Source organism: Fulvia fulva, chromosome 2 (assembly GCF_020509005.1).
Source record: "Fulvia fulva chromosome 2, complete sequence".
In the NCBI taxonomy this organism is placed as follows: domain Eukaryota; kingdom Fungi; phylum Ascomycota; class Dothideomycetes; order Mycosphaerellales; family Mycosphaerellaceae; genus Fulvia; species Fulvia fulva.
Genome location: NC_063013.1, coordinates 3,900,690 through 3,927,313, shown reverse-complemented (window position 1 = coordinate 3,927,313; position 26,624 = coordinate 3,900,690). Strand labels below are relative to the sequence as shown.

The 26,624-nt window shown below is 54.3% G+C and overlaps 11 protein-coding genes across 11 annotated transcripts; 7 read left to right on the top strand and 4 right to left on the bottom strand.

Annotated features, from left to right (window-relative positions):
* Positions 1–538: 538 nt before the first annotated feature.
* On the top strand, positions 539–2,019 carry CLAFUR5_03183 (3-isopropylmalate dehydrogenase; the record flags this gene model as incomplete). Its single annotated transcript, XM_047902331.1, has 5 exons — positions 539–569; positions 623–663; positions 887–955; positions 1,003–1,726; positions 1,790–2,019. 5 exons carry the CDS (start codon positions 539–541, stop codon positions 2,017–2,019), a joined length of 1,095 nt encoding a protein of 364 aa, XP_047758600.1.
* A 524-nt stretch (positions 2,020–2,543) lies between these two features.
* CLAFUR5_03182 (uncharacterized protein) lies at positions 2,544–2,977 on the bottom strand (the record flags this gene model as incomplete). Its single annotated transcript, XM_047902330.1, has 2 exons — positions 2,544–2,903; positions 2,954–2,977. 2 exons carry the CDS (start codon positions 2,975–2,977, stop codon positions 2,544–2,546), a joined length of 384 nt encoding a protein of 127 aa, XP_047758599.1.
* A 1,078-nt stretch (positions 2,978–4,055) lies between these two features.
* On the top strand, positions 4,056–5,696 carry CLAFUR5_03181 (uncharacterized protein; the record flags this gene model as incomplete). The annotated part of the gene is made up of 1 exon (XM_047902329.1): positions 4,056–5,696. The coding sequence occupies one exon, from the start codon at positions 4,056–4,058 to the stop codon at positions 5,694–5,696; it is 1,641 nt and encodes a 546-aa protein (XP_047758602.1).
* Positions 5,697–6,068: 372 nt separating this feature from the next.
* On the top strand, positions 6,069–6,737 carry CLAFUR5_03180 (Early meiotic induction protein 1; the record flags this gene model as incomplete). Its single annotated transcript, XM_047902328.1, has 1 exon — positions 6,069–6,737. One exon carries the CDS (start codon positions 6,069–6,071, stop codon positions 6,735–6,737), a length of 669 nt encoding a protein of 222 aa, XP_047758601.1.
* A 375-nt stretch (positions 6,738–7,112) lies between these two features.
* CLAFUR5_03179 (uncharacterized protein) lies at positions 7,113–7,595 on the bottom strand (the record flags this gene model as incomplete). The annotated part of the gene is made up of 1 exon (XM_047902327.1): positions 7,113–7,595. The coding sequence occupies one exon, from the start codon at positions 7,593–7,595 to the stop codon at positions 7,113–7,115; it is 483 nt and encodes a 160-aa protein (XP_047758215.1).
* Positions 7,596–8,545: 950 nt separating this feature from the next.
* On the bottom strand, positions 8,546–11,073 carry CLAFUR5_03178 (Minichromosome loss protein 1; the record flags this gene model as incomplete). The annotated part of the gene is made up of 2 exons (XM_047902326.1): positions 8,546–10,627; positions 10,687–11,073. 2 exons carry the CDS (start codon positions 11,071–11,073, stop codon positions 8,546–8,548), a joined length of 2,469 nt encoding a protein of 822 aa, XP_047758216.1.
* Positions 11,074–11,394: 321 nt separating this feature from the next.
* On the top strand, positions 11,395–11,761 carry CLAFUR5_03177 (Histone-specific chaperone CHZ1; the record flags this gene model as incomplete). Its single annotated transcript, XM_047902325.1, has 2 exons — positions 11,395–11,526; positions 11,576–11,761. The coding sequence occupies 2 exons, from the start codon at positions 11,395–11,397 to the stop codon at positions 11,759–11,761; spliced, it is 318 nt and encodes a 105-aa protein (XP_047758207.1).
* Positions 11,762–14,582: 2,821 nt separating this feature from the next.
* Positions 14,583–21,131, top strand: CLAFUR5_03176 (Glutamate synthase [NADH]; the record flags this gene model as incomplete). Its single annotated transcript, XM_047902324.1, has 3 exons — positions 14,583–18,175; positions 18,230–19,733; positions 19,797–21,131. The coding sequence occupies 3 exons, from the start codon at positions 14,583–14,585 to the stop codon at positions 21,129–21,131; spliced, it is 6,432 nt and encodes a 2,143-aa protein (XP_047758208.1).
* A 903-nt stretch (positions 21,132–22,034) lies between these two features.
* On the top strand, positions 22,035–23,244 carry CLAFUR5_03175 (uncharacterized protein; the record flags this gene model as incomplete). The annotated part of the gene is made up of 2 exons (XM_047902323.1): positions 22,035–22,535; positions 22,588–23,244. The coding sequence occupies 2 exons, from the start codon at positions 22,035–22,037 to the stop codon at positions 23,242–23,244; spliced, it is 1,158 nt and encodes a 385-aa protein (XP_047758209.1).
* Positions 23,245–23,575: 331 nt separating this feature from the next.
* On the top strand, positions 23,576–24,368 carry CLAFUR5_03174 (uncharacterized protein; the record flags this gene model as incomplete). Its single annotated transcript, XM_047902322.1, has 2 exons — positions 23,576–23,754; positions 23,885–24,368. 2 exons carry the CDS (start codon positions 23,576–23,578, stop codon positions 24,366–24,368), a joined length of 663 nt encoding a protein of 220 aa, XP_047758210.1.
* Positions 24,369–24,679: 311 nt separating this feature from the next.
* Positions 24,680–26,614, bottom strand: CLAFUR5_03173 (uncharacterized protein; the record flags this gene model as incomplete). The annotated part of the gene is made up of 1 exon (XM_047902321.1): positions 24,680–26,614. One exon carries the CDS (start codon positions 26,612–26,614, stop codon positions 24,680–24,682), a length of 1,935 nt encoding a protein of 644 aa, XP_047758211.1.
* Between the last annotated feature and the right edge of the window lie 10 nt (positions 26,615–26,624).

Below are 26,624 nucleotides of genomic sequence, written 5' to 3'. Positions count from 1 at the left end.
CACCACTTGCACTCTCATACCCAGGCACCTACTCTGTTCGCCCATAGAAACTCATGATCTTAATGTGCACCACTGCCTTGAGCGTCGTTCTCTACTTGCTCGCAGTAGGCACGAGCGTGGCGATGGTAGGAGCGTACTGTGACTTGGAAGCTGAAGTCGAGACTCGTTTCAGGCACGAGGCGGTGGAATGGCCGGGTACTGACAGCCATGAATCTCCTTGTTCGTGCTGGTTGGGCATCCTGGTGCTCGAGCGAAGCACGAATCGAGGACATGGCGCTCTGTTCGACGATGGTGGGCGAGTTCACAGCTGGACGAAACTCGATCGCTGCGCGTGTGAGATCGTCGGAAGCACACCATGAGTTCTTACTGATGTTGGTTGAAGAAAGAAATGTGCAGCGGGACGAAGAAGAGATGCTTTCCTTGTTGTCATGGCTGAGACACGTTGCTTGCTTTGGGCCGACATCGGCTGACACATCGAGCTTTCAACTTTCAATTTGGAGTCGGCGGCATTGAAGGAGTCACAACATAGATCGACGAAATGCCTACCTATAACATTGTTGTATTCGGCGGTCAGTACCATCGCGACTGTGTTATGCCACTCTTGCTGACATCTGCTGTACAGGCGACCACTGCGGTCCTGAAGTGACAGCAGAGGGATTAAAGGTACGGTCCAGCATTGAGAAATGTGTTGTGTAGCTTCGCATGAATCCTCGCAAGACAAGACGAGGCGCATACAGCATCGAGGAAAGATCAGCGACCCATCAGCATCTGCCAGCACGCTAAAGTGTATTTCCGCGAGCTTCCGGTCATCAACTTGAGGTTGCCCACGGAGTGTAGAAGCACGATGTGCAGATGTGGGATTATGTACTGACGACGAATCTTCCAGGTCCTGGACGTCATCCAAAACAGCAACGCAGATGTCAAGTTCAACATCAATCAGCAATTGCTCGGCGGTGTAAGTCTACGAGCAGTTCTCTGCAGACCCATCACTGACATTGACAGGCCTCCATCGATGCCACTGGCGTTCCTCTTACCGACGAGGCCCTCAAAGCAGCAAAGGAAGCAGACGCAGTGATCCTCGGCGCAATTGGCGGACCAAAATGGGGAACAGCAGCAGTTCGCCCGGAACAAGGTATCCTCAAGCTACGCAAGGAGATGGGCACATACGGCAACCTTCGACCATGCTTCTTCGCTTCGGAAAGCCTGGTCAAGACATCGCCACTCAAGGAGGAAGTCTGCAGAGGCGTCAACTTCAACATTGTCCGCGAGCTTACTGGTGGCATCTACTTCGGTGAACGCAAGGAGGATGACGGTTCTGGGTTCGCCATGGATACGGAGCCATACTCGAGGGCTGAGATTGAGCGCGTGACAAGGTTAGCAGCCTACCTCGCGCTTGCGGAGGATCCACCACTTCCAGTCTGGTCACTCGACAAGGCGAATGTCATGGCGACTAGCAGATTGTGGCGAAAGACAGTGACGGAGGTTATGGCGAACGAGTTCCCACAGCTCAAGATTGGTCACCACCTCATTGACTCGGCCGCTATGCTGATGGTGAAGAACCCACGAGCGTTGAACGGTGTGATCGTGACCAGCAACTTGTTCGGCGACATCATCAGTGATGAAGCGTCGGTCATTCCAGGATCGCTTGGTCTTCTGCCAAGTGCCAGCTTGACTGCAGCGCCAGATGGCAAGAGCAAGTGCAATGGCATCTATGAGCCAATTCACGGTATGTACAGGCCGTTCTTGAACACTAATGCATGTTTGACTGGGTTGACTGACACGTGTTTAGGATCTGCACCAGACATTAGCGGCAAGGGCATCGTCAACCCAGTGGCAATGATCTTGTCCTTGGGCATGATGCTCAAGTACTCGCTACAACAGCCGGAGCTCGCCAAGAAGATAGATGAGGCAGTTCGCAACGTGATCGAAAGTGGCGTGAAGACTGCAGACATTGGTGGCGAGGCCAAGACCAGTGAGGTCGGTGACGCTGTCGCTGCCGAGCTGAAGAAGTTGCTATAGAAAGCTAGAGATACAGTGTTCGATATCGTGGCCCGAAAAGCGCATCGAGGATATCGAGAATCAAATGATCAATGCAACGTCCTGCGGTGCCTCGACCATGTAGTTGCTGAACGCTTTCTGGCAGGTGAAGCTGGGTTTCCTTGCCTCGTAGACAGCCTAGTGATTGCGGCGCCCGCAAAGGCACAGTGCCGTGGCCTGCGTTTAGCCTCCGATCCTGCGTGTTTCCGGCGATGGGAGCGTGTCGAGTCTTTGAGCGGTAATGGAAACCACGTGGGAGACGTGGCCCAAATGGCAGCACCGAGAGCGATGGCCTCCAAGCGTGGTGGTCCCTTAGAGTTGTCCCAGTTTGAGCTCTTAGGTCTACCTCAAGTTGAGTTCTGCCCACTCAGAGACGTGCCTCGAGACCATGTGGATGTTCCTGTAATCACATACCCGCTGTATGACAGCGATTCGTCCCAGCCATGAACGAATCCATTTCTCCCTCGCCCTCTTGATGTCAATCCTGATCGTCTGACACATCCTGTTCATACTGCCTCAACCCTCCTCCCGTCGTTTCCAATATTCGCACCCCGAACCTGTCTATCACTCCTTCCCACATCGAATCCCACCATACTATCCCCTTCTGCGTCTTCGAAGACAAACTCCTCTCCACTCACGCTGCCTCTTCTGCTCCCTGAAGCATCTATCACCACCATCCTGCGTGGTAGAACCAGTCTCGTGACAGCATTGGCTAATCGGTCTCTGAACGAATTCGTGTGTTGAGATATCGAGTCAAGGGGAAGGTAATGGGAGTATCGATTTCGATGTTGGCGTATCAACGGCATGACGAGGAAAGCGCCGATTGCATAGAGGGCTGCGGCGATGAGGGCGGGTATGAAGACGGCCTGGAAGGCGTTAGTGATGGAGTCGAGAGTTCGGCCGAGACGCGGCTGACCTTGAAGACTTCGAGGAAGCCCATCTTAACGAATTCGTATTGTGGTGAATGAGGAGATGTTGAACGGCTACAGCTACTGTACTACCTCGTGTTCACCATCTGTCCTGGAGCTTACGCGGCAGGAGGCGAGGGATGGCTAAGTGATTTGGGACGGGCGAAGAGGGTCAGAACGATGCTAAGGAAAGGATAAGAATATGGAAGACATGTCTCTCCAACTTGCAAGATGAGAACAACGCAGATAGGTAGGCGCAGTGCTCCTGTTGATCCTGCACTTCGAACATGCCGTCAGCGATCCCTTGCGAAGCCAAAAGTGAGACAGCGGGCTCAGCTCCGCATCTTCCTCTCTTTCACGCCACGACTCCCTTTCCCTATATGTACAGTCTTGTTGCCAATAACATCATCAATGCTCAAGTCACAGGAGCACGTTCACGCACATCAGACTTGATCACCATCCCGTACAGTAAGCACCACTTCGTGGTCGGCTAAGATCCCCAAGCATGCAGCGACCACACAATGACCAAGAGAGAGTAATGACTTCAAGGCCATGTTGTTCTCCGAAGCTGGAGGATCGTTCTTATAACACGAGTCACGCCGGAACCCTGCTGCCAAATCTGCAGAGATTATATACCAGCCTCATAGCTGCAGGTGGATCATGGCGTGTGGCGTACCGCTCTCTTCCCTATTCCAGAGGACGAGGCCGCGTCACAATAGTCGCAACTGTGGAAGGTATTCCAGACCAGTAGGAGGAGAATGGAGCACAAAGCGATGCTCAGCAAAGCAATACAGGTGAGATTGCGCTTTACTATTGAACAATGAGACCGAAGAGACGGACATGGGGCGGTTTCCTTTGTTGTAGAAACCTCATCCAGATCTCCAATTTCGAATGGCCACATCAATGAGCATCTGCTCTCGCCACGGACCTTACATTTCATCACAGCATCTAACATCTCCTTCCCTTCTCGCATTGCTTCTTTCGATTACAGATTCCTGACTGCCTTTCTTCAACAACAACAACAACAACAACTACTACTACTACAGGTCTTTCCATTGTGACGAGCGAGCTGGTCTCGAGAACTCACATCTCGAAGTATTTCCACGAGGCATGGCTAAGCGACGAATGGCACTGCGGTCGACTGTCCGCAAAGTCTTGGATCCTGGTCTCCCACCTGTCACGAGACCCCGCCGTAAACCTGCTGCTTCTGGGAAAGCCCGCGCAAGTACAGGCAGCGCCAATGCAACAACCTCTGGCCAGAACGACAATTCTGCGGTGCCACCCAATGTTCCTGCGGGTGCTTGTCCTGCATGCGGTCGAGCAGCTAATACAGCCAGCACGAACGGCTCTGGAGCCGTATTGCCTGGTGCTCCCAATCCTGTGGAACGAGACCCGGCTTCTGGCAGCAGTGTACCCAATGCGAGTTTGAGTCTTTCCTCTGTGCTCGTCACGGTCAATCAGGCACCATTGACACCTCCAGCGACAGGCAACTCGGCACCAGGACTGGGTCTTTCGACTATCACATCGACAATAGATCAGGCGCCTTCTACGCCTCCACCGCGTCGTTTTCCACGAAACACAGGGCGACTGCCTTTGCTGAAGAAGAATGGCGCCAGAAATGGCCGTGCAGTTCTCCCGACTGGGGTATTGAGCGGTCGTATCAGCAAACGATTCTCACCTGTTCTCTCTACGCGGCCCAAGGGCTTGAAGAATCCAGACATCACCTGCTACCGAAACGCAGCTCTTCAATGTCTGCTGCATGTGCCGGCATTCTACCACTACCTTGGCAACACGCACAAAGACTGCACTCGTACTGGAGATCGATGTGTTGTCTGCGCGCTACAACACCTTGCTAACGTCTACTGGAACGAAGCTGGCTTCAGGTCCGACGAGGATGATGAAGACTCACCCCCCGAGATTCGTGAAGAGGTAGTCGACAATTTCAACGCAGCTTGCCTGCGGTGCTTGCCCCAAACTCAGGTCACACTCCGTGAGGAGTTCGAATCAAATACCATGGGAGATCCGCATGAGTTCATTGAGTATCTTGTCACTGAGCTTGAAGCTGCTGAGACTGCCGACGATCAACCAAGGTGCGCAGCGATGTTCGAAGCTCGCAGCCAAGAAGAATGGACTTGCAGTGAATGCGGCTATGTGCGGCTTCTCCCAGCTATCCAAAAGCCTCCGGGTGTTGGTCTCGAAGCATGGTTGCCGAACATGCCTAAAGATACTTCGCTTGTGCAGTATTTGAGCAACGATACTTTCCAAATGCGATCCCAGCGACGATGTGATGGAGCACCATGTATCGCTAAGTACGGCGGAGGATCTGATGTATCCATGCCAGAATTCCCCGGACCAGAAAGAGCGATCCGCAAGACCTTGACACAGCTGCCCGAGATTCTTGTGATCCGGATGATGCGTTTTGGCTATGACCAGAATTACAAGCCTGCCAAAGACGACCGTCAAGTCGAATACCAGGAGTATCTCAACCTAGGCCCATACTCGAGCAGTGACCAAGAGCACTACACTTACCGCCTCGATGGCGTTGTTGCACATAATGGTGACAGCAATGACGAGGGGCATTATGTCGCAGCTGTCAGGCGCTATGATAGAGCAGGCTTTGAGATAATCAACGACAATGAAGACATAAAAGAGACGACCAAGTTCGTCAGCATGATGGATCCTGTTACATCAGTAATGGGTGGGCAGGAGACTATCTTCAATCCCTATGTTCTGGTGTACAGCAAGCTGTAAATATTCAGTATTGACAGAGATAGTCTTTGGAGTGTAATAGACAGCGCAGCGTTCTTCACATTTCCCTGCCGGTCAGGCTCCTGACGAGACCTGTGAGCCAGGCTGTTCCAATAGCATACGCACGGTCGTGATCATTCCCACGAAGCACGTATGTCGCTCGCACTGTCAGCGATATACTATGCGGAGTGCAGGGCTACCAGCAGATTCGAACACAGCCTAGTGATTCTGAGAGGGCACGCGCTCGAGCGAGGCCCCAGGGTCTTGGCGCATCAAAGGGTGGCGCGTGCCCACCGACCCAAAGCCGAACAAAGTCCTTCGCATGTGAACCTCGAATCCAAAGCTTCAGAATCAAGAACATGCATCAAGTTAATCATGGGCTGGTCATGGCCATTCTCTTCTGGCGTCTCCAAGCAGGATGAAAGATCTACATCAACTACCACGCCTCCAGGTGCCTCAACTCTTCCAGACACCAGCTTCGCCCTGACAGACGAGCAGCGCATGCGCATCTTCGGCAAACCAGGCCCAGCACCCTCCCAAACCCGCGACCAACAAGCAGACTCCGAGCTCGATGCCTTCCTCAAATCCTTCAACGCCGCAGAAGGCGACTCATCACCCTCCCAAACAGGACCACACGTAAAACCACCAACCCACGCCGAAACACGTCTCCTGCCCTCCGGCGACCTCGACATATCCCCAGACGCAATCTATCCCCGTACCATGTCCTGCCGACAACAGTTCGACCAAGCCTTCTACTGCCAGTCATTAGGTGGCAAGTTCAATGATATATACCGCTATGGACATTTGAAGAATTGCAGCGAGCAGTGGGGAGCGTTCTGGTTCTGTATGAGGACGAGGACACTACCTGAGAGGGAGAAGGAGGAGGCGGTTAAGGAGTTTTATAGGAGTAGGGATGAGAGGAGGAGGGAGGAGTTTGGGAGTAGTGAAGATGTGTGGAGGATTAGGGAGGTTGCGGTCAAGAAGGCGTTTTGGAGGGATCCGGATGAGGAGGTGCAGGGTGGGGAGGGGATGGTGAAGGAGTAAGAACGCTTATGCCGATGGATTGATATGCATCTGAAAGGCTACTATTATGCCACGAAGGCAGCCAATGAAGGCAATGACATGTCTGTTGGTTGGACGATGAAGTGCAGAGTCGCTGTGCTACTAGACCACCGGATGACGGTCATCTTGATGGGGCTAAAGCCACCGGGGCAAATAGACTGTGCGAGAGTGTAAGATCAAAGACCCAGTCGTCAAGTACTGATCTCTGCTGAACGTTATCATGGTGTACACAGACAGCCTCCTCAGTACGCCATCCCGAATCATCGTTGCTTGTATCAGTACTGTCAGTCACTCTTCTTCGAGGCCGTTGCTCATCCCATATCATACTTGACATCGACAGATCAGATCGCCCACTCATCACAATATTGCTAGAGGATTGTTGACCAGCAGCTGGGGAGCCGGTATTGCTGGACGGTCGAGTAGAAATCCTCCACCATAACCACCTCCAATTCCAGCTAAGCCTCCGCCGTAGCCTCCGGGGTATCCTCCGCCGTAGGCCCCGCCCAAGCCGAGACCCATGCCAGCGCCGATGGCACCATAGCCGTAGGGGCCCATGAATCGCGGATCAAAGCCCATACCAGCTTGAAGGTGCAAGTGGCCGTGCCAGTGGTTGCCGCGCCGCCGAGGTCGCCGGTAAGGACCTCCCGCCATCATATTCATCGCCCCCATGGTGTTCCAGCTACCGTCGTTGAAGCCACGATGGTAGCCACGATTGTAGTTGCCCTGCATGTACGGCCAAACGTCCTGGATATCAACTTCGCTGCTGAACGGGTCCATCGGGTTGAAGACGGCATTGCCCCACATGTCCATGTGTGGGCCTGCTGGGCCAAAGAAAGCCATATCGATGGAGGTTGTATCTTGTTTGCCAAGGGTTGATGTTGGGTATCGCTAGCAGTGGGGCAATGTTACTGATAGAGTTGTGGAGTTACTTTTGTTGTGCGATGTTCTTTGACTGCAGTTGGCAAAAGGAGGGTCGATCAGGTCAGACTCGGGAAAGCAGAGGAAGAGCGGATGGCTGCTCTTTTATGCCGGAGCGGGAGCCCAATGGGATACATTTCGCCTTGGTGTACCGTCGAAGAAGTGCATCATATGCAACCTCGAGGTGCCGACTTCCCTCTTGTCTCTCAAGGCGCTCTGAAGTAGCACAAACAGGAGGCCGCCAGAACCCGTCGTGCCCGTGTCATAGTATTGAAAGGTCTGATCCATGACAACAAGGATCACCTGAGAGGATTTGTGTAGCGGAGGGGGCGTCCGTCAAATTGTTTGCTATTTTACGGGCGGGTAACTGCGTCGCAACGATAGGCTCGTGGACTTGCCGTCGATCCCCTAGCGAGTGTGCGACGACAGTCGTGGCTGAGAGGTTCGAGACTTTGGTGATAACTGTTCCATCCGGTTCCGCAATGCTGTGTTAGCTAGTCGCCTGGCATTCTTCTGCATCAGGGTCACTTTGTGTAAAGCTATGGGACCGTTCATTAGACACCCAGCTACGCGTTGTGCCTCGCACGTATACACCGCCTCGCGCTATGCTTTGTCACCGATCATGTGCACCGAGCCAAAGCCAGTGAATCTTGTAGTGGTAGAACTCTCTGATTGAATGCTCCAACATTCAAGCAGCCTACTTCGTATCACAGTGTCTGTCTTGGTTCTCATGACAGGCGTGTCATTTGCCTTGGTCGGTTAATGTCGGTGTGCATCACTTCCCACTGGAGTGGTCGTGGCGTTGGCACGGTTGCTCGCGCCTTCGGAAGGCCGTGGTAATAGGCAAAATTGCACAATATGATGGCACCTTATCAATCAGCATCATCGACCAGCCCGACCATGCGACGCTCAGCGAGTTCCGTAATTTTCTCGCTGAGGATGTCGCGTGAGAAACGCTGTGCTACTTTTCCAGCAGCTTCCAGCATCTTGCCTGTCCTATCCATCATGAGCGTGGCAATCTCAAATGCTTTCATTCCGCGCTCCTCCCCTTCGCGACACTCAGCTGCGTACAACTGGAGAAGAGCCTTGTCAACTTCTCGCTCCATGGCGGATACGTCAGCTTTCTGTGCCGACGTGGCATGAGTGTTCTCCACCAGGTCGAGCAACAGAGAGTGCTGCACTGTATTACGGACAAAGAGCTCTTCCAGCCCTTTCTGGTGTGCTTCTTCCTCGGCATATTCTCCATGCACCTGCATACTGACAGGTATTTTGAACTCGAAGTCTGACAGGAGTGGCCTTGGGAAGTATGGGTACTGCTCGCCTCCCTTGAGGATGATGCAATGGAAGCGATCATCTGCCACAGCCACAGGCCAGTAGCTCTCTTCCTTCTTGCCGGCCTGAAGTCGTTCTAGAGTCCTAGTGTCGAGGAGGGGTACCCACTGTGCTTGCCCTGGTGTCCTCCAGTGTAATAACACCAGCAACACACCGTCACTGTCGTAGACACATGGGTCGCCTCTATCACTGAACAGTACACCCCTGAGCTGGACGCCTTGCGGCATCGGCAAAATATCCTCGCTTTGGCATATCTCGTCTCGCTTGACGTTCTCGATGGTGTACAACAGCCTGGTGGTGCCGTCGCCACCAACCGGTCCATTGCCGACCGTCATGACATAGTCACGCCAGCTCGCACAGGCAACAGCTGGTGTGCTTTTCTGTCTGTAGACTTTCAGTGGCAAGCCAAACAAGCTGTATATCCTCACATATCCAGCAAAGGTCGTAGCCACAATACAGGAGTCACTCAGTGACAATGATGTGACCTCTTCACCCGTAGGTAATTGTGTTCGCCAGTCCATACGTGCAGTCCACGTCTCGTGAGGCCTGTAATATATGATTGCCGGATGATGTGAAGAGGCTGGGCACGAGAAGAGCGTGCCTTTCTCGTTGAGGCATGCCTTGTCGTAGCGGTAAGGATCCGTGAAGTGGAAGTCGCGATGTTCTTGGCGATCATAGAACTCTACTGTCACAGTATGGTGTGTCTCTTGGTCGACAGTCCACACAAATCCTGTCAGGTTGAGACAGAGATATCGACGACTGCCCTTCCAAGGGGTGCTGCCTGGCTGAAAGGCGTCATGGAACTGTGGCTGCCACGCACCGTACGACGAGGTATGCCGCTTGGTCTGTGGTGCACCTAGAGTGTCCGTCGCGCTACGCTTGCCGAAGCGGTTGGGCTCTTCAGCATATCCTGCGCCATCGTCGTCTTCGATGAAGCCGTCTCCATCCACAGACATGGCGTCTGGTCCGAGAAGGTCATCAAGATAGTCTTCCTCTGCACTACGCTTGTGGCCATTTGTCGTCGGTTTTCGAGCGTTACCGGATACCTCTGCCAATGGATCGTTATTTAGTGGCGATGGCTGGGTGTCAGCTCGAAGCAGCTTCTTGTGCTCTTCAGGCACGAAATCTTCCCTAATGAAGAGCTCGCCATTGTTGTTCGTATAAGACAGTACGTTATCCTTTGCATGCCACTGCATGTCGAGGATCGGATTACGAATGTCAGTGAATGTCTTCAGTATCTTCTGCGTCCTAGCGTCCCAAAGCACGAGACTCTTGTCCAGACTTGCGCTTGCCAGTAAAGCGCCATTCGGTGACCATGCTATGGCGCTCACAGCAGCTTTGTGGCCTCCTGAGAACACTTTCTGACGTTGCCAATCGCTCCGAGCTATCACTTGCAAGTCTTTGGTGTCTGTGGCGACTACGAAAGCTCTGCCATCAGGATGCCATGTGGCCCTGGCACCATTCTCCGCATCAGACTCGAGCATGCCTATCAGGCCTTCGATTCTCTTGATCAGCACAGGCTGTTCTGAACTGAGGGAGTACACATATATCAGTCCATCTGTACCGGATGCGGTCAAGGTCGCCCCAGTACGATCAAATGACAGTTGCTTGATCGGTCGCATCTGTATGGAGCTTAGAACGCGTTTTTCCATTGCCACGATGAAAACGCAGTTGTACCCACCTGATCTCGAAGATACATCGCACGTTCCATATCGCTCGTATTGACGATCTTGACTTCCAGTTCATCACTAGCTACAGCGACCCACTGTCCATCCGGAGACAGTGCAAGGTCGCGGACTGGTGCAGTGCATCGTAGTAGAATTTCTTCCATTTTGTTGGTGGCCAGAGAGTACTTCGTGACTGATCCGTCCTCGCAGCCAACGACGAAGAAGTCGTCCGTAGCTACTGTCGCAAGGTGGCTCTCGGTGTGCACATCGATAATCGCAGGCTCGTCGTCGGAGCCATGTTCGAACACGCGGAGAGCGCCATTGAGACCTGCCGTGACGAGCTTTCTGCCATTCGGTGTGTAGCTGAGGAATGTGGGCCCAGGTGCATGAGCGGGTCTCATGATTGAAAGAAAAAAGTGTCTGTGATGTTGAGTGTATTGTCGAAAGCTGAAGGTACAATGTATGTTGATTGAAGTGGAAAGTGGAAGACGCGAGGCGCGACAAAGCGCGATTGAGCACGTCCCTTACTTCTTGTTCCACGCGGAAGGAACGCGAACAACATCTCAAACAACACGGCTCCTTTCGATCCTCGAGCGCGGTTCGCAGCCCTCAGGCCATTGTTAGTGTCACCGCGCGCATGCTACGATCAGATGCGCGCATTTGCTGATCAGTGAATTGTAGTCACCACACAAACAAAATCACACCGTCCAACGTAGCCCACCATGAGCGACTCCGTTCAAGACCCAAACAAGGCTTCTGCCGACGTCTCGATGGATACTCCAGAGAAGGGCAAGGGCAAGGCATCAGAGCAGGACCCGATGGAGGAGTCTTCAGAGGACGATGAAGAGGGCGAGGTGAGCAAGCTCTGCACGCAGACACTGCTTTCGACTGACACGCGCGCAGGGCGAAGCCGAAGTGGAGGAGCCAGATGAGGACAACATGGAGGAGATTGACACGGACAACATCGTCAGCTCACGTACCCGCGGCAAGAACATCGACTACGCCGAGGCTGCAAAAGAGCTTCCAGAGGAGGACGACGATGAGGAGGACGATGACGACTTCCAGGACGATGATGCCATGGAGGACTGAGTGTGCTACGCAGACACGGTCCTACCCGTCGCATAAGATGACATTGTAGCATGGAAGTGAAGGCATCAAGCGCATCCCTGGCTGGTTGGAGATTCGCACCGACCTGAGGGGCAGATTTTGCTCTTGCATAGCGACGGCGTCGAGTACACGAGCAACGCATTCGACTATCGGCGGTATACAGAGAAGTCTGTGCGTGCCGCTGCGCCTTGCGCAAAGTACTCCAAGCTCACACCCAAAAGCATCAGCTATAGCGTTCGGTATAGAAACACGTACGCTCTAACGTTCTGTCTCTGATGTGCCTGATCAGGTAGGGATAGCATGCTCATATCCAGAGATGACAGTTAGGCTTGAGGCACAGATCTCGCAAGCGCGACCAAATGTAATAACATGTTCACTCGACTGCAGCTCAGTAGGCAAGTCGTTTGTCTGTGCAGCTGCCAGCTCTTTTGAGGATATGGCTGTTCTTCGCCGTGCGCAGCACCATGCCAATCTGCAGACCGAGGCTGGGGACGACAGAGGTGGCCGTCCATACAAACGTCGAACCATTTCCATACTGCTCCAACAGCAACAACGAAGCGTAGCAATCACTACAGACATGGACGCACCAGATTCTGTGGCGCGCCTTGCCTCGGGCTCATCAACAGTATGGAAGGTACCAGACCTGTCTCACAGCGCTAGCCATCAGTGTCTTACTTCGACAGCATAGCGGAAGACCTCTTTTGTCCACAGCCTCGAAGACTGCAGGACCCATATGCAACGATAGGCATGGTCAAGCTTGGACAACGGAGCATAGTCTGAGCTTTCCAAAGCCCCAGGCCGCAGCCCGTCTCTCCAACGTCCACTCCCGCTTCACGCTGTCAACGACCTTTCGATCTGCAGACAGAACCGGCTGCTTCACACGATCGTGACCGGTAATAAGTATCTCGGCGACTCATGGTCATTGGTATGGGCAGTGTGGTGTCCAAAACCATGTTCGCTTCATCCTGCCTCCGAATCATTCCTATATTTCAAATGCGACATCGGCATCGGCTAGCCTGCTGGCGGGCATTGCGGAGGTGGAGGATGTGCGAGCTCGTACTCAGTCCGGGTTTTGCCGATCTCTTGACAGGCAGAGCCTCGCCAGAGTCGCCACGACATACACCGCTTGCGGAGCAACGTATGCTCGGCGAAGGCAGGGCGAGGCACTCGGAGCTATCAAATTTGATGTGAGAAACCCCATCCAGATGACCAAGAGAAAAGCAGATGTTGGCGCTTCTTGTATCCAGCGTGCATGATGAGGAGCGACGGACATGAGAAGCTGCAGCAGCGGAGGCGCAAGGCAGCATCAAAAGGATATCTTCTGCGGTCCACGTATCACATGCAAGCGATAAAGGCACAAGTGCAGAAAAATGACACAGTCGAATGTGTCCAGACAAAACCCTAGCGACATTCCCTCCAATAGCAAGGCATATGGTAAGCCTGCAACACACTTGCGCACGGCAATCTCCCTTGTCGCGGCACTGGGTCGGGTGAAGTCATTGTGAGATTCACTCAGCCAATCTCCGTCCAGGCCTTCTCAGCAGACGCGCGAGCTATGGTCGTTAGACGTGCCGTGATATGCAGAATCGAGAAGCAAGCTGCGGCCTTAAATCTCTAGTGCGGATGCACCCCAAGCAAACACAAGGGTCCCAGCTCATCATGCATGTGGCACATTATTTTTCGGACAGTCTGTATGGCCGAGCAGACGTGGAGGGCGCCGACATCCTTACAGCGCCTGGTGTTTGGGATGTCGAACAGCAGGCAGCGTCATCGCGAGACATGCTACCGACCATCTGGGTGTACATGTACGTTTGATGGCTCTCGCTGGAGCAATGGCAGTGAGGCAGTGTCCCTTCTGGAACGAGTCGTTACATGTAGCCGAGGTGGGAGGTGACAGCGGGAATGGCCTCCCCAGCAGTCCACACGGCAACGACGAAAGGGAAACGGGGAGAGGGCAGCCGCCATATTCTGCGCCAGAGTCTCGAAGAGCGTCCAGGCAGCTTTCTGTTAGAACAGCATGTATGCATATGTGGGGACTGTAAATTAGATTAGCCAGGTGGCGCGAGGAAGTAGTTCTAAATCATTGCAGTGACCCAGCCGCATCGCTATCGAGGAACGGCTTTTTCTTTGTCGCCGCCCCTCTTGCCCTCCTCGCATCATCGACCTCACGCCACGTTTCCCACGAACAACCACACGACGCACCGCGAGATCTGTCTCAGGACCGTCACTGAGGTATGTTGACACACACACGTGCACCACGGCAGTGCAGTGAAGGCAGCGTGCCACGCACGCGTGCAACGCTCGACCCCACGGTCGCTGGGTGAAGCTTTCAACCGCGCGACCTCGCTCTGCAGCAGTCCGCCGTCTCGCTCGTGGAATCGATTATCGTGGATTCTGGACTGCTCGAGCTTCGCAGCAAGCACCGGCAAAGTCATTGACATCACGTTGACCGCCGTTGATCGCTGTTTCACCCAGCGGCAAAGCCAAGAAAGCTTCTCGTGCATCCCCAGCCCACGCTTCCCTGGTGCCCTTGCGACAGCTCACTACCTGCATCTGCTGCCTGCATCTATTGAGCACTTCCGCGCACCCGCCAGAGCTTAACCCGGAATCTTCACGAGCCTGCTGCTTCTTCCTTTCCACACTCACCGCACTTGGCCCTCAACTGACTGTATACTCTATCCAGCCCATCTTTCTACCCACATCAGAAGCGCCTCTCTAGCCCACGACAGGCTGAGACACTCAGATACCCCTACCCGACTCTGCCGCCACCTTCACTCGAACCACTCGGCTTTTTGCCGAAAGAATGGGTCGAGTCTCCTTCGCCGACGATGTAAAGAATGAAGCCACCATCGACGAGATTGACGAACCCCAAGAGGAGCAGGTGAACATCTATCCCTACCAGAACACGCCCGAGAACAAGTCATGGGCGGGCGCTCTGCCGCTGAAGCAGGGTCTATACGACCCAGAGCTTGAGAAGGATGCCTGTGGTGTAGGTTTCGCCGCCCATATCAAGGGCAAGGCGAGCCACAAGATCGTCACAGATGCACGGAACCTCCTTTGCAACATGACCCATCGCGGTGCGGTGGGTTCCGATGCACGAGATGGAGATGGCGCTGGTGTCATGACTTCCGTCCCACACAAGTTCTTCGTCAAGAACTTCGAAAAAGAGCAGGGCATCAAGTTACCAGAGATGGGCAAGTACGCCGCGGGTAACGTCTTCTTCAAGCCAGAGGAAGAGGCGCTCAAGGAGACGCTCGACAAATTCGAGGATATCGCAGATCAACTCGACCTGCGAGTACTCGGCTGGCGTGAGGTGCCCAAGGACAGCACACTGCTTGGTCCTGCTGCAAAGTCGCGAGAGCCAATCATTCTTCAGCCATTCGTGGTCATGAAGTCGTGGTACGGCAGTGGCAAAGAGCCAGCATCGGACTTCAACGACAAGTACGAGGAGCAGGTCTTCGAGCGACAACTTTACGTGCTGCGAAAGCGCGCTACACACGTTGTTGGTCTGCACAACTGGTTCTACATCTGTTCTCTGAGCAACAAGAACATGGTTTACAAGGGCCAGCTTTCACCAGTGCAGGTCTACGACTACTACCATGACTTGGTCAACGTTGACTACGAAGGACACTTCGCGTTGGTTCATTCGCGGTTCTCCACAAACACATTCCCATCGTGGGACCGAGCACAGCCCCTGCGATGGGCTGCGCACAACGGAGAAATCAATACCCTGCGAGGTAACAAGAATTGGATGCGTGCGAGAGAAGGCGTGCTCAAGTCAGAGTTCTTCGGCGATGAATTGGAAGCACTTTACCCAATCATTGAGGATGGTGGTTCTGATTCGGCAGCATTCGACAACGTATTGGAGCTGCTCATGATCAACGGCGTTCTGTCTCTGCCAGAAGCCGTCATGCTCATGGTCCCAGAGGCGTGGCAGGGCAATGACCAGATCGACGACAAGAAGCAGGCTTTCTACGAGTGGGCTGCCTGCATGATGGAGCCATGGGATGGACCAGCTCTTTTCACATTCTCCGACGGTCGATACTGCGGTGCCAACCTTGACCGAAATGGTCTCCGGCCTTGCAGATACTACGTACTCGACGACGACAGAATCATCTGCGCGTCTGAAGTCGGTACAATCGCCATTGACCCGTCCACCGTCGTGCAAAAGGGCCGCCTTCAGCCTGGACGCATGCTCTTGGTCGATACTCAGGCGGGCCGAATCATCGACGATGCTGAGTTGAAGGAGACGGTTTCCAACAGACAGGACTTCAGGAATTGGATGGACACGCAGCTTCTTGTTCTGCCTGACATCCACAAGACTCTGCTGGAGAAGGGCACTGACCTCAGCCTCCAGCTCACCGAGACTAAGGTCCAGGAAGACCCAAGGCTGAAGGCTTTCGGATATTCCCTGGAGCAAGTCTCGCTGCTCCTTGCACCTATGGCCGCTGACTCCAAGGAAGCGCTAGGTTCTATGGGTAACGATGCACCGCTGGCGTGCTTGGCCCAGCAGCCACGTCTTCTTTTCGAGTACTTCCGACAGCTGTTTGCGCAGGTCACGAACCCACCGATCGATCCAATTCGTGAGTCTGTGGTCATGTCCCTTGGCTCATACGTCGGACCACAGGGCAACCTGCTCGAGATGAACAAGGAGCAGGCCCACAGATTGTACCTCCCATCGCCAATGCTCTCCGTTGAGGAGTTCAATGCGCTTACCAACGTCACACAACTTCACAGTGACTGGACAGTTGCAACCATTGACATTACCTTCCCAAAGGCAGATGGGATTGCAGGCTACTACGATGCTCTTGACCGCATTTGCGAGGCAGCATCTCAAGCGATCGAGAATGGTGATAACATCATCATTTTGTCCGACCGCAAGACCTCTGCAGAGCGAGTCGCCATCTCCTCCCTTCTCGCCACCGGAATGGTTCACCACCACTTGGTTCGCAACAGATGGAGAGCTCAGGCTGCTCTCGTTGTTGAGACGGCTGAGGCTCGTGAGGTCCACCACATGTGCGTGTTGGTCGGCTATGGTGCTGATGCTATCTGCCCATACCTCGCCATCGAATGTATCTTGAAGCTCCACCGAGAGGGTTTGATTCGCAAGAAGATCAGCCCAGAAGAACTCATTGGTAACTACAAGCACTCCTGCGATGGTGGTATTCTGAAGGTCATGAGCAAGATGGGTATCTCGACTCTGCAGAGTTACAAGGGTGCCCAGATTTTCGAGGCTCTCGGAATCGACGATGCCGTTGTTGACAGATGCTTCACTGGTACCGCAACCCGCATCAGAGGTATGACCTTCGAGCTCATTGCTCAGGACGCCTTTGCATTGCACGAGAAGGGTTACCCCACCCGCAACATCCACGAGATCCCAGGTCTGGCTGAGACTGGAGAGTACCATTGGCGTGACGGCGGTGAGCCACACGTCAACGACCCAGTCTCCATCGCCAACATCCAGGACGCGGTGCGCATGAAGAACGACAAGTCTTACGAGGCTTACTCCCGTTCCGAGTACGAGCAAATCAAGAACTGCACTCTCCGTGGTCTGCTCGACTTCGACTTTGATGCCTTCAACCCAATCCCCGTGGAACAGGTTGAGCCGTGGACTGAGATTGTCCGACGATTCGTGACTGGTGCCATGTCGTACGGCTCCATTTCCATGGAGTCCCACTCCACTCTTGCTGTGGCAATGAATAGGCTTGGTGGCAAGTCTAACACTGGTGAGGGAGGTGAGGATCCAGAGCGATCTCTGCCCATGGACAACGGCGACACAATGCGCTCTGCCATCAAGCAGATCGCATCTGGACGTTTTGGTGTTACGAGCAACTACCTCGCCGATGCAGACGAGCTGCAGATCAAGATGGCTCAAGGAGCCAAGCCTGGTGAAGGTGGTGAACTGCCAGGCCACAAAGTTTCTGGACCTATCGCAAAGACTCGCCACTCAACACCAGGTGTCGGTCTCATCTCACCACCTCCACACCACGACATCTACTCCATTGAGGACTTGAAGCAGCTGATTTACGATCTGAAGTGCTCAAACCCACGTGCTCGTGTGTCCGTCAAGCTTGTCTCCGAGACTGGTGTTGGTATCGTCGCCTCTGGTGTCGCAAAGGCCAAGGCTGACCACATCCTCATCTCCGGTCACGACGGTGGTACCGGTGCATCCCGCTGGACTGGTATCAAGTATGCTGGTCTTCCTTGGGAGTTGGGTCTTGCCGAGACTCACCAGACATTGGTTCTCAATGATCTCCGTGGGCGTGTTGTTGTCCAGACTGACGGTCAGCTTCGTACTGGACGTGATGTTGCCCTCGCATGTCTGCTTGGTGCTGAGGAGTTTGGTTTCGCGACCGCACCTCTCATCGCCATGGGCTGCATCATGATGCGCAAGTGGTGAGTCTTTTCTGTCCACGCCCCGATCACTTCAAATGCTAACGATATCTATAGTCACTTGAACACCTGCCCCGTCGGTATCGCAACTCAGGATCCCGAACTTCGCAAGAAGTTCAAGGGCACGCCGGAGCATGTCATCAACTTCTTCTACTACATCTCCAATGAGTTGCGTGCCATCATGGCCAAGCTTGGCTTCCGCACCGTCAACGAGATGGTTGGTCACACGGAGGCGCTGAAGGTCCGTGAGGATCTGAGGAACGCGAAGACCGAGAACATTGATCTCTCACTCATCCTTACACCTGCACACACCCTTCGATCTGGTGTTGCCACCTACAACGTCCGCAAGCAAGACCACAAGCTTCACGTTCGCTTGGACAACAAGTTGATCGCAGAGTCTGAGCTTGCTCTCGAGAAGGGTCTGCCATGCCGCATCGAGTGCGACATTGTCAACACTGATCGCGCGATGGGTGCAACACTCTCCTACCAGATCAGCAAGCGTTATGGCGAGAAGGGTCTTCCACAAGACACGATCCACGCCAACATTCGCGGGTCTGCCGGTCAGTCGTTCGGTGCCTATCTCGCACCAGGTGTGACTCTTGAGCTCGAGGGTGATGCCAACGACTACGTTGGTAAGGGTCTGTCTGGAGGCAGACTTATCATCTACCCACCACGATCCGCAGTCTTCAAGGCCGAGGAGAACGTTATCATCGGTAACGTTTGCTTGTACGGTGCCACCATGGGTACCTGCTTCTTCCGTGGTGTAGCCGCCGAGCGTTTCGCCGTGCGTAACTCTGGTGTCACTGCCGTCGTCGAAGGTGTTGGTGACCACGGTTGCGAGTACATGACTGGTGGTCGCGTGGTCGTCCTTGGCAGCACTGGCCGCAACTTCGCTGCCGGTATGTCTGGCGGTATCGCTTATGTCCTCGACTTGCACAACGACTTCGAGGGCAAGGTCAACCAGGAGATGGTCGAGCTCTCCAACCTCGAGGATCCACATGAGATCGCATTCCTCCGTGGTCTCATCGAGGATCACCACCACTACACTGGCTCCGAGCTTGCTGCACGCATCCTGCTCGACTTCAACCGAGCACTGCCTCACTTCGTCAAGGTCCTCCCCACAGACTACAAGCGTGTCATGGAAGAGGAGGCCAAGAAGGCAGAGGATGCTAAGAAGGCAGAGTACCCTCTTCCAATCCTTCCAGGCAATGCTGTGCGCAACCTCCACGAGCAATCGCGCGAGAACGACCATGCAAAGGAGGCTAAGAAAGCTAGCCTCGGCGATCTCGAAGAGAGCTTGCCCGACGGTGCAGCTGAGAAGAAGCGCTCGGCTTTGGTCTTGGACAAGACGAAGGGCTTCATGAAGTACCAGCGTCGTTCCGAGAAGTACCGCCAATCGAAGACACGAACCCGTGACTGGGGTGAGCTCAACTCGCGTCTCACTGAAGACGAGCTCAAGTACCAGACCGCTCGTTGCATGGACTGTGGTGTACCTTTCTGCCAGTCAGACACTGGTTGCCCAATCTCCAACATCATTCCCAAGTGGAACGAATTGGTATTCGTAAGTGAAGCCCAGACCAATCCCCACACCCTCTAGCGATGCAAAAACTAACATTCTTCTTAGGCTGGCCAGTGGCAGGACGCGCTCAACAGGTTGCTCATGACCAACAACTTCCCGGAGTTCACTGGTCGTGTCTGCCCTGCTCCCTGCGAGGGTGCTTGTGTCCTAGGCATCAATGAGGATCCTGTTGGTATTAAGTCTGTGGAGTGTGCCATCATCGACCGCGGTTTCGAGATGGGCTGGATGGTTCCTAACCCACCAAAGTTCCGCAGCGGCAAGAAGGTTGCCATTGTCGGCTCCGGTCCAGCCGGTCTCGCTGCCGCCGATCAGCTCAACAAAGTCGGTCACGAAGTCACCGTGTATGAGCGCTCCGACCGCATCGGTGGACTGCTCATGTACGGCATTCCCAACATGAAGCTTGACAAGAACGTGGTCCAGCGCCGTGTCGATTTCATGGCCGCAGAGGGTATCAACTTCAAGCCGAGCACGTTCATCGGTCAGGAGGGCTACCCAAGCTTCAGCGACATCAGAAAGGAGTCTGACGCTGTCGTCCTTGCGACTGGTTCCACCGTTCCTCGCGACCTGAAGATTCCAAACCGCGAGCTTGGCGGCATCCACTTCGCCATGCAATTCTTGCACAAGAACACCAAGTCCCTGCTTGACTCTGAGCTTGCTGACAATGCATACATCTCGGCCAAGGGCAAGAACGTTATCGTCATTGGAGGTGGTGACACCGGAAACGACTGCATTGGTACGTCCGTCCGACACGGTGCCAAGTCTGTCATCAACTTCGAGCTGCTCCCACAGCCACCAGCTGCGCGTGCTGCCGACAACCCTTGGCCACAGTGGCCCCGTATCTACCGTGTCGACTACGGTCACACCGAGGTCAAGACTCACATGGGTCGCGACCCACGTGAGTACTGTATCATGTCCAAGGACTTTGTCGGTGACGATGAAGGCAATGTCAAGGGTGTCAACATCAAGCGCCTTGAATGGACCAAGAACAGCAACGGCGGTTGGGACATGAAGGAGATTGAAGGCAGCGAGGAGTTCTTCCCAGCTGAGCTTGTTCTCATTTCCATGGGATTCCTTTCGCCAGAGGAGCGAGTCACCGAGGGCCTTGTCGAACTCGATGGCCGCAAGAACTTCAAGACGCCACCAGGCAAGTACACCACCAACGTTGAGGGCGTCTTCGCTGCTGGTGACTGCCGACGTGGTCAATCCTTGATCGTGTGGGGCATCAACGAGGGCAGACAATCCGCACGAGACGTCGACTCCTACCTCACTGGTGTCGGCACTCAACTCCCGGTCACTGGTGGTATCGTGAAGCGACCACCATACGAGCTTCTTTCCAAGGCCAATGGCGGACCTTCGCAGCTCATTACCGCGGCGGCTTAGACAGCGCGCGATGGGCTTTTCTCTTTTAGATCTTTCAGGACGATATTCACGATGCCAGATACCCTTTTGCAGCATTACGAATCCATAGAGGGACAGCATAGCAGCGAGCACGAAAGCGAAGGGCGAATTGTCTTGTACGATGGAATCGCTACGACTGGGAGAAGGTTGAGGCGGATATTCACGATGTTAATGAAGAAAAGGACGAGGCGTTTTGGTTACTTGCTTGCTCTGCTGCTTCGATTCTTTCTTGGTACATGGCTGGTTTTAGCTCGCATCACCATCGCTTGAGACGATGCGTTACGTAGAGCAATCTATCGAATACATTCGCATATGATACACGTTCGTCTCCGTTTCAACATGCAGTCCGCTCGCACAGTGCTGTATGTACTGGTGTGCCTTGTCGACATCGATCGACCAGGCAGTCTTGTGTTGTTGCCGTTCTGCTTTCTAACATCTGGCAGGGCCATTCCGCATCCTCAGCATCTCGCAAGCGCACGGGTAAATCCTCTCACGACCAGATGCGAAATGGCGCTGGCAGATGTTATCTCCCGTCCTTCGCTGGCCAAGAGAACGCCACGTCTTTCACCGCACGACTGCTGTCGATGATCTGCTCGTGCAGACGACGCGATGGCGTGACGAGCTGCCGACGCCTCTCGTGCGCGCGGAGGATGTTCATCCTGATTCCTGCAGTGCATGTGGCTGGAGCATGCGTGCAGCGTGCGTATCTCAGCTCTCCTCTGCGCCAATACTTTCCGCGAAGGTTTGCTGTGCCGCGTGTTTCTTCTTCGGCTTCTATCCCTTCTTACCATCGTGGGTGGTGCCAGTGTGAAGAACGGGCGTTCGCGAGTGCGGTAGGCGCAGCGGCAGCAGCAGCAGGAGGCTTACAGCACTCGCACCAGCACGATGGCCACGACGTACAGCGTCTCTCCCGTGGCCGCGACGGATCGGGCGGGCATAGTCTGGGTTGCGGCCATCCTGTCGCTGATGTTCGCCATCATCACGTTGGCGACGAGATTCCAGATCAAGTTCCATACCCTTGGAAAGGACGACTGGCTCATTGCGGGAGCGACGATTGTCGCATTGGGACAGTTCGTTGCCGTCTACGTAGGACTGCATCAAGGCCTCGGGCAGAGCACTTTGCTTCTCAGCCAGAGTCATGCAGCTCAGCTGGCGCATGCCGTTCTGGCCAGCGAGATCTTCTTCATTGTCACCATGATGCTTAGCAAGCTGGGTGTGATTTTCTTCATGAAGAGGCTGTTCACACGCGAGCACCGGACGGCCTGGTGGTGCTGCAACGCTGCTGTAGCCCTCACCATAATCTGGGGCGTTGCGAGTGTCTCAGGCGTAAGCATTGGGTGTGGCTCGTGGAAGATGCTCTATGGTCCAGCGCGCTGCGATGGGAAGGTAAGATAGTGCAGCCAAATGGGATGAGCAATCTCCTGCTAATGGAATGCAGCTCGCGCGTTGGACGGTCGTCATCAGTACTGATGCAGCTCGCGAAGTCGTCTATGTCGCCCTAGCTGTTGTCCTGGTATGGCCGCTACAGATGCGCTTGTCTATCAAGGTCACGGTGGTCATGGCATTCGGATTTCGACTCGTATGCGCCATCTTCGCAGCTCTACACCGTGTCTGGATCGCGAAATACGTCCAGTCGCCAGACCCGGGCTTGGCTGTCGCAGATGTGCTGGTTTGGCAGCAAGTCGCACTTGGTTATTCCCTCATCGCGACCACGATCCCCACCATCAAGAACTTCGTTCGAGGCTACAACCAGGCGATGGGTTGGGACCCTTCGTCCGAGAAGCGTGGTCTGGGAGGTGGCTATAACCTGGCATCACACGTGCGCTCGGGCGGCAGGAGTCGGATCGAGTCCAGCTCCAAACGAGGTTCAGGATCTCGTAACATGGACCGACCAGAAGATCAGCTACAGCTGCGACCTAATGTCGGCGACTATCGGGTTGGCGCTTTCCACGACTCTAGCAAGGGCAAGACGCCCCGAAGGCTGTCCACTTCAGGTTCGAACGAGAGCGAGGATCCCATAATACGGCGGCAGATATCGGTCACAATCGAGCACGAACAGGCATCACGCGCCAACTCTTCCAATCTTGAGTCTTAATGAGTGATGCACTGCTCGATGTGATGACATCGAGGAAAAGACTTTTCTGAGCTCCCACAGGCAGAGGAAGATCAGCAGGTTCAGCCAGGCGACAGCTTTAACACAGATGCGGGCGACAAAGCCTTATGTGAGGCCGCACTGTCAGCATCTGCTACAGCCTGCTGCAAGCGGCACACATCATGTCGAGCTGTCGGTGTGGTACTTTCGCTTGCATCACGCCACGGAGGACTGCGCCACTTGGCAGAACTGTTCTTGTGGAATTACCATTGAATATGGTAGCGTCGCGCGTATTGCACACAATGGCTCCATCACTTCTGGCCGGAAATTCAAGATGCCATTCAAGCGATGCGAAGCTCTGCTGTGGCTGAGGTCACAGTCCTCAACAGATGTGTTACAGAAGCAGGCAGTGCTGCCTCAGGACATGACCATTGCGGCAGTGCCAGCCCTCGTCAGCAGATTGTTCTGCACGTCGACACCTACTCTCTGCCCTCTGCATCGCCCTGCCGACCGGTGTGTCGGTACTTCTCAGCTTCTTTGTATTGGCGGTGACAGTCCTGGAGGCCCTCCAGTCATCAAATGAACAAGGCAGCGGCCAAAGAAGTCTGTCTCTAATCACAAGTTCTGGCGCCTTCTGACGCAGCGCTTGTTTGCCGAACAATGGCACTGCCGCCGACTGGACCAGATATGAGCAGGCTGGCCTCGCGCTGAACTCTGCTCTCGTCCACTCCAGCGAACCAAAGTATCTAACTGTGGTCAAGCAAACGGTACGTCAGGCTTATCACAACTCTGCATCAGATTTATTGGCTAACGTTCCTGTAGCGACAAAGCATAGTAGTCATCCACAACGACGAATGGCATATCACCGCTACCCAACATACGTCGTGGATGAGATCACGCGAGATCGCTACGGCGTTGACGTTCCAACACTTCTGAAGGATAACGAGCGCCTCAGAGCATCTATTCACCACCGCGATAGGGAGCTAGATCGACGCGATCGAGAAGTCAAGGAGTACAAGCTGGCCTATGTCAGACTGAAGGACAAGTACATTACTTCTCAACAACGGCATGAGGAGCTCAAAGCACGCTTTCGAGAGCTCATGGCGAGGAGGTGGGGCTATTTGTGAGAGTATACGTTTTGATGGCGAGACCGCTGAAGTTGAAGTGAGATCAGAACGAGTGTGAGGTGATTCTATACAATACTGTTATTGTTATACTATCGACAGACAAACTATGCCCGCGATGCTAGAACGCCGAACAAGCACTTCCAACGCCTAAAAACCCAAGCAGCTAGACTTTTCTCGCCTTAAACGCCTTCCCCTGTGCTGGAACATCCTTCTTATGCAACTGTACTGTCCTTGTCCAAAGCCTCGTATCGTAACCGCCCCTCATCATGATCTGTACTGTTATCACCTTCGTTTAGCTTCTCCTCGAAGCTCTACCTCCAAGCACCCCCTCTCCCCTCCTCCGCGACCTTTCCACTAACATTCCTGCCCCTCAGATTCTGCTGCGCATACATTTGTGCATCAGCAATATCCGTACCAGTCCTACTCACAACCCGTCCACCCTGCTTCTGCGGACTCGGGGTACGGCTCGACTGCGGTGTCGGTACGCCATATCGGCCCATGTTCTGGATTTCCGGAAAGTGTGTCTGGCCGATCGGCACGACGCCACGAACGCCGCGGGTAGCAGAAGAGAGGTCGCCGTAGAACTTGCCCTTGGGAGTGAAGTTGTTGGGTCGACTGTCGGAGCGTAGCGATGGTGCAGACTCGGAGTAGACGGATGATGCGTTGGTGGCGTGGGATTGGACTGTGAGGGTTCTGGCGACGCCGGTCTCGATTGGGTTGTAGTGGCCGTGGTGTGGGTCGACGACGTCTTGATCGCCTGGGTCGGGGAACTCGTCGTGGGACATTGGTGGGGTTGGAGGGTTCATCTTTAGCGGCTGATGGTTGAAGGAGTCCGCTCGCTCGAGCTGAACATTGGGTAGGGTTGGCTCGACGGAGTATGGTGGTGCTGGTTTACCTTGACGGCGGGGAGAGCCCAAGTCGGAGGCGTCCTGCTCGTCGAGAACGTACCAGTTGTCGTTCAAAAGACCTTCCTTCTCTCGGGTCCTGTTGATGGTGTTTGGTGATGCGGTAGGCATACGGTCGGAGCTGTTGCCTCGAGCAGAGTGGAAAGAGTTGGGACGATCATTGAAGCTGGAAACTGGAGGAATGTCGCCAAAATCGAAGACGTCTGTGTTCTCGTTTGGAGTGACGACAGTCCCAGCGCGAGAGCGGTGACCTTCCCCTACATCCTGGCGCGAACTACGCCCAGATCGTGGACCTTGGTGCAGGTTGAAGTCATCGTACTGCTGGCGTGAGAGACGAGCAGATTCAGGGTTGTGGCCGGAGTACGTATTGTCCAGGTTGGTTCTGCTGTGACTCCAAGGCACGACCCTGACTTCCGGCTCTTTCAACAACGAGTTGCGTGACTCGCCACCGCTCAGAGTGCTGCCACTCAGATGGTATCCATGACCCTTCTCCCCGCTGAGCGTTGACGCGGTGCTCATCTCACTGTTCTTGTATTTATGCCTGGAGGATCTTGAGCGACTGATCCCACTGCCAGTGAGGTTGTCTTCGAGAGGGTTGAGATCAGGTGGAAGGTTTGCAATCTTCCTGAACATCACAATCAAGTACAGATCAAGCAGAATGCTGACCAGATGAAGACCGCCAACAACAATGCTGGCGATAAAGGTCGTCCATATGACGGTGGTGGTGGCGTAAGTGGTGCTGAAGAAGCTGGTCCATCTGTTCTCATCCGCTGGCGCTTGTTCCCAGTTCTGGCGCGCGAAAAGTGCGATGAAGACGTAGAAGGGGATCAGGCCAGTGTCCATGAAGAGGGCAAAGAAGTGGTAGCTAGCACTGCTCGCGGGTGTTCGGTTCTTGGCAGGTCGCAGTAGATGGTAGATGGCGTACATGGTAATGACCGCGTCCCATGCCGGCGCAACTCGAATGATCCAGCCAGGGCCGTCGTTCTTCATCTTCAAGCAGATGACGCAGACCAGTATGCCCAGTGCGCCAATCTCCTGGAACAATCTCAGAACAAACTGCGACCATCTTGTCCAAATAATGTTCCTCTTAGTGCTTGGCGACAGGGGCTTGTGATCCACTGTTGGGTTGTTGACAACCATGTAGCTGTCCGGGTGTTGATTGAAGTTGATCAACGGTCGTCCGTCCTGGGCTGCTTTGCGCTTCTGGCGCTCGGCACGCTCTGTCATGGCCGCATAGTGGCTTTGGGTTGCTGCTCGAGGGTTGAAGTCGGAGTATGGATATGACAGTGGTCTGCTGTTCGGTGCTGGATCGTAGAGGAAGGGTTGGTCCGAGCCGCCCATGGCTCTCGTT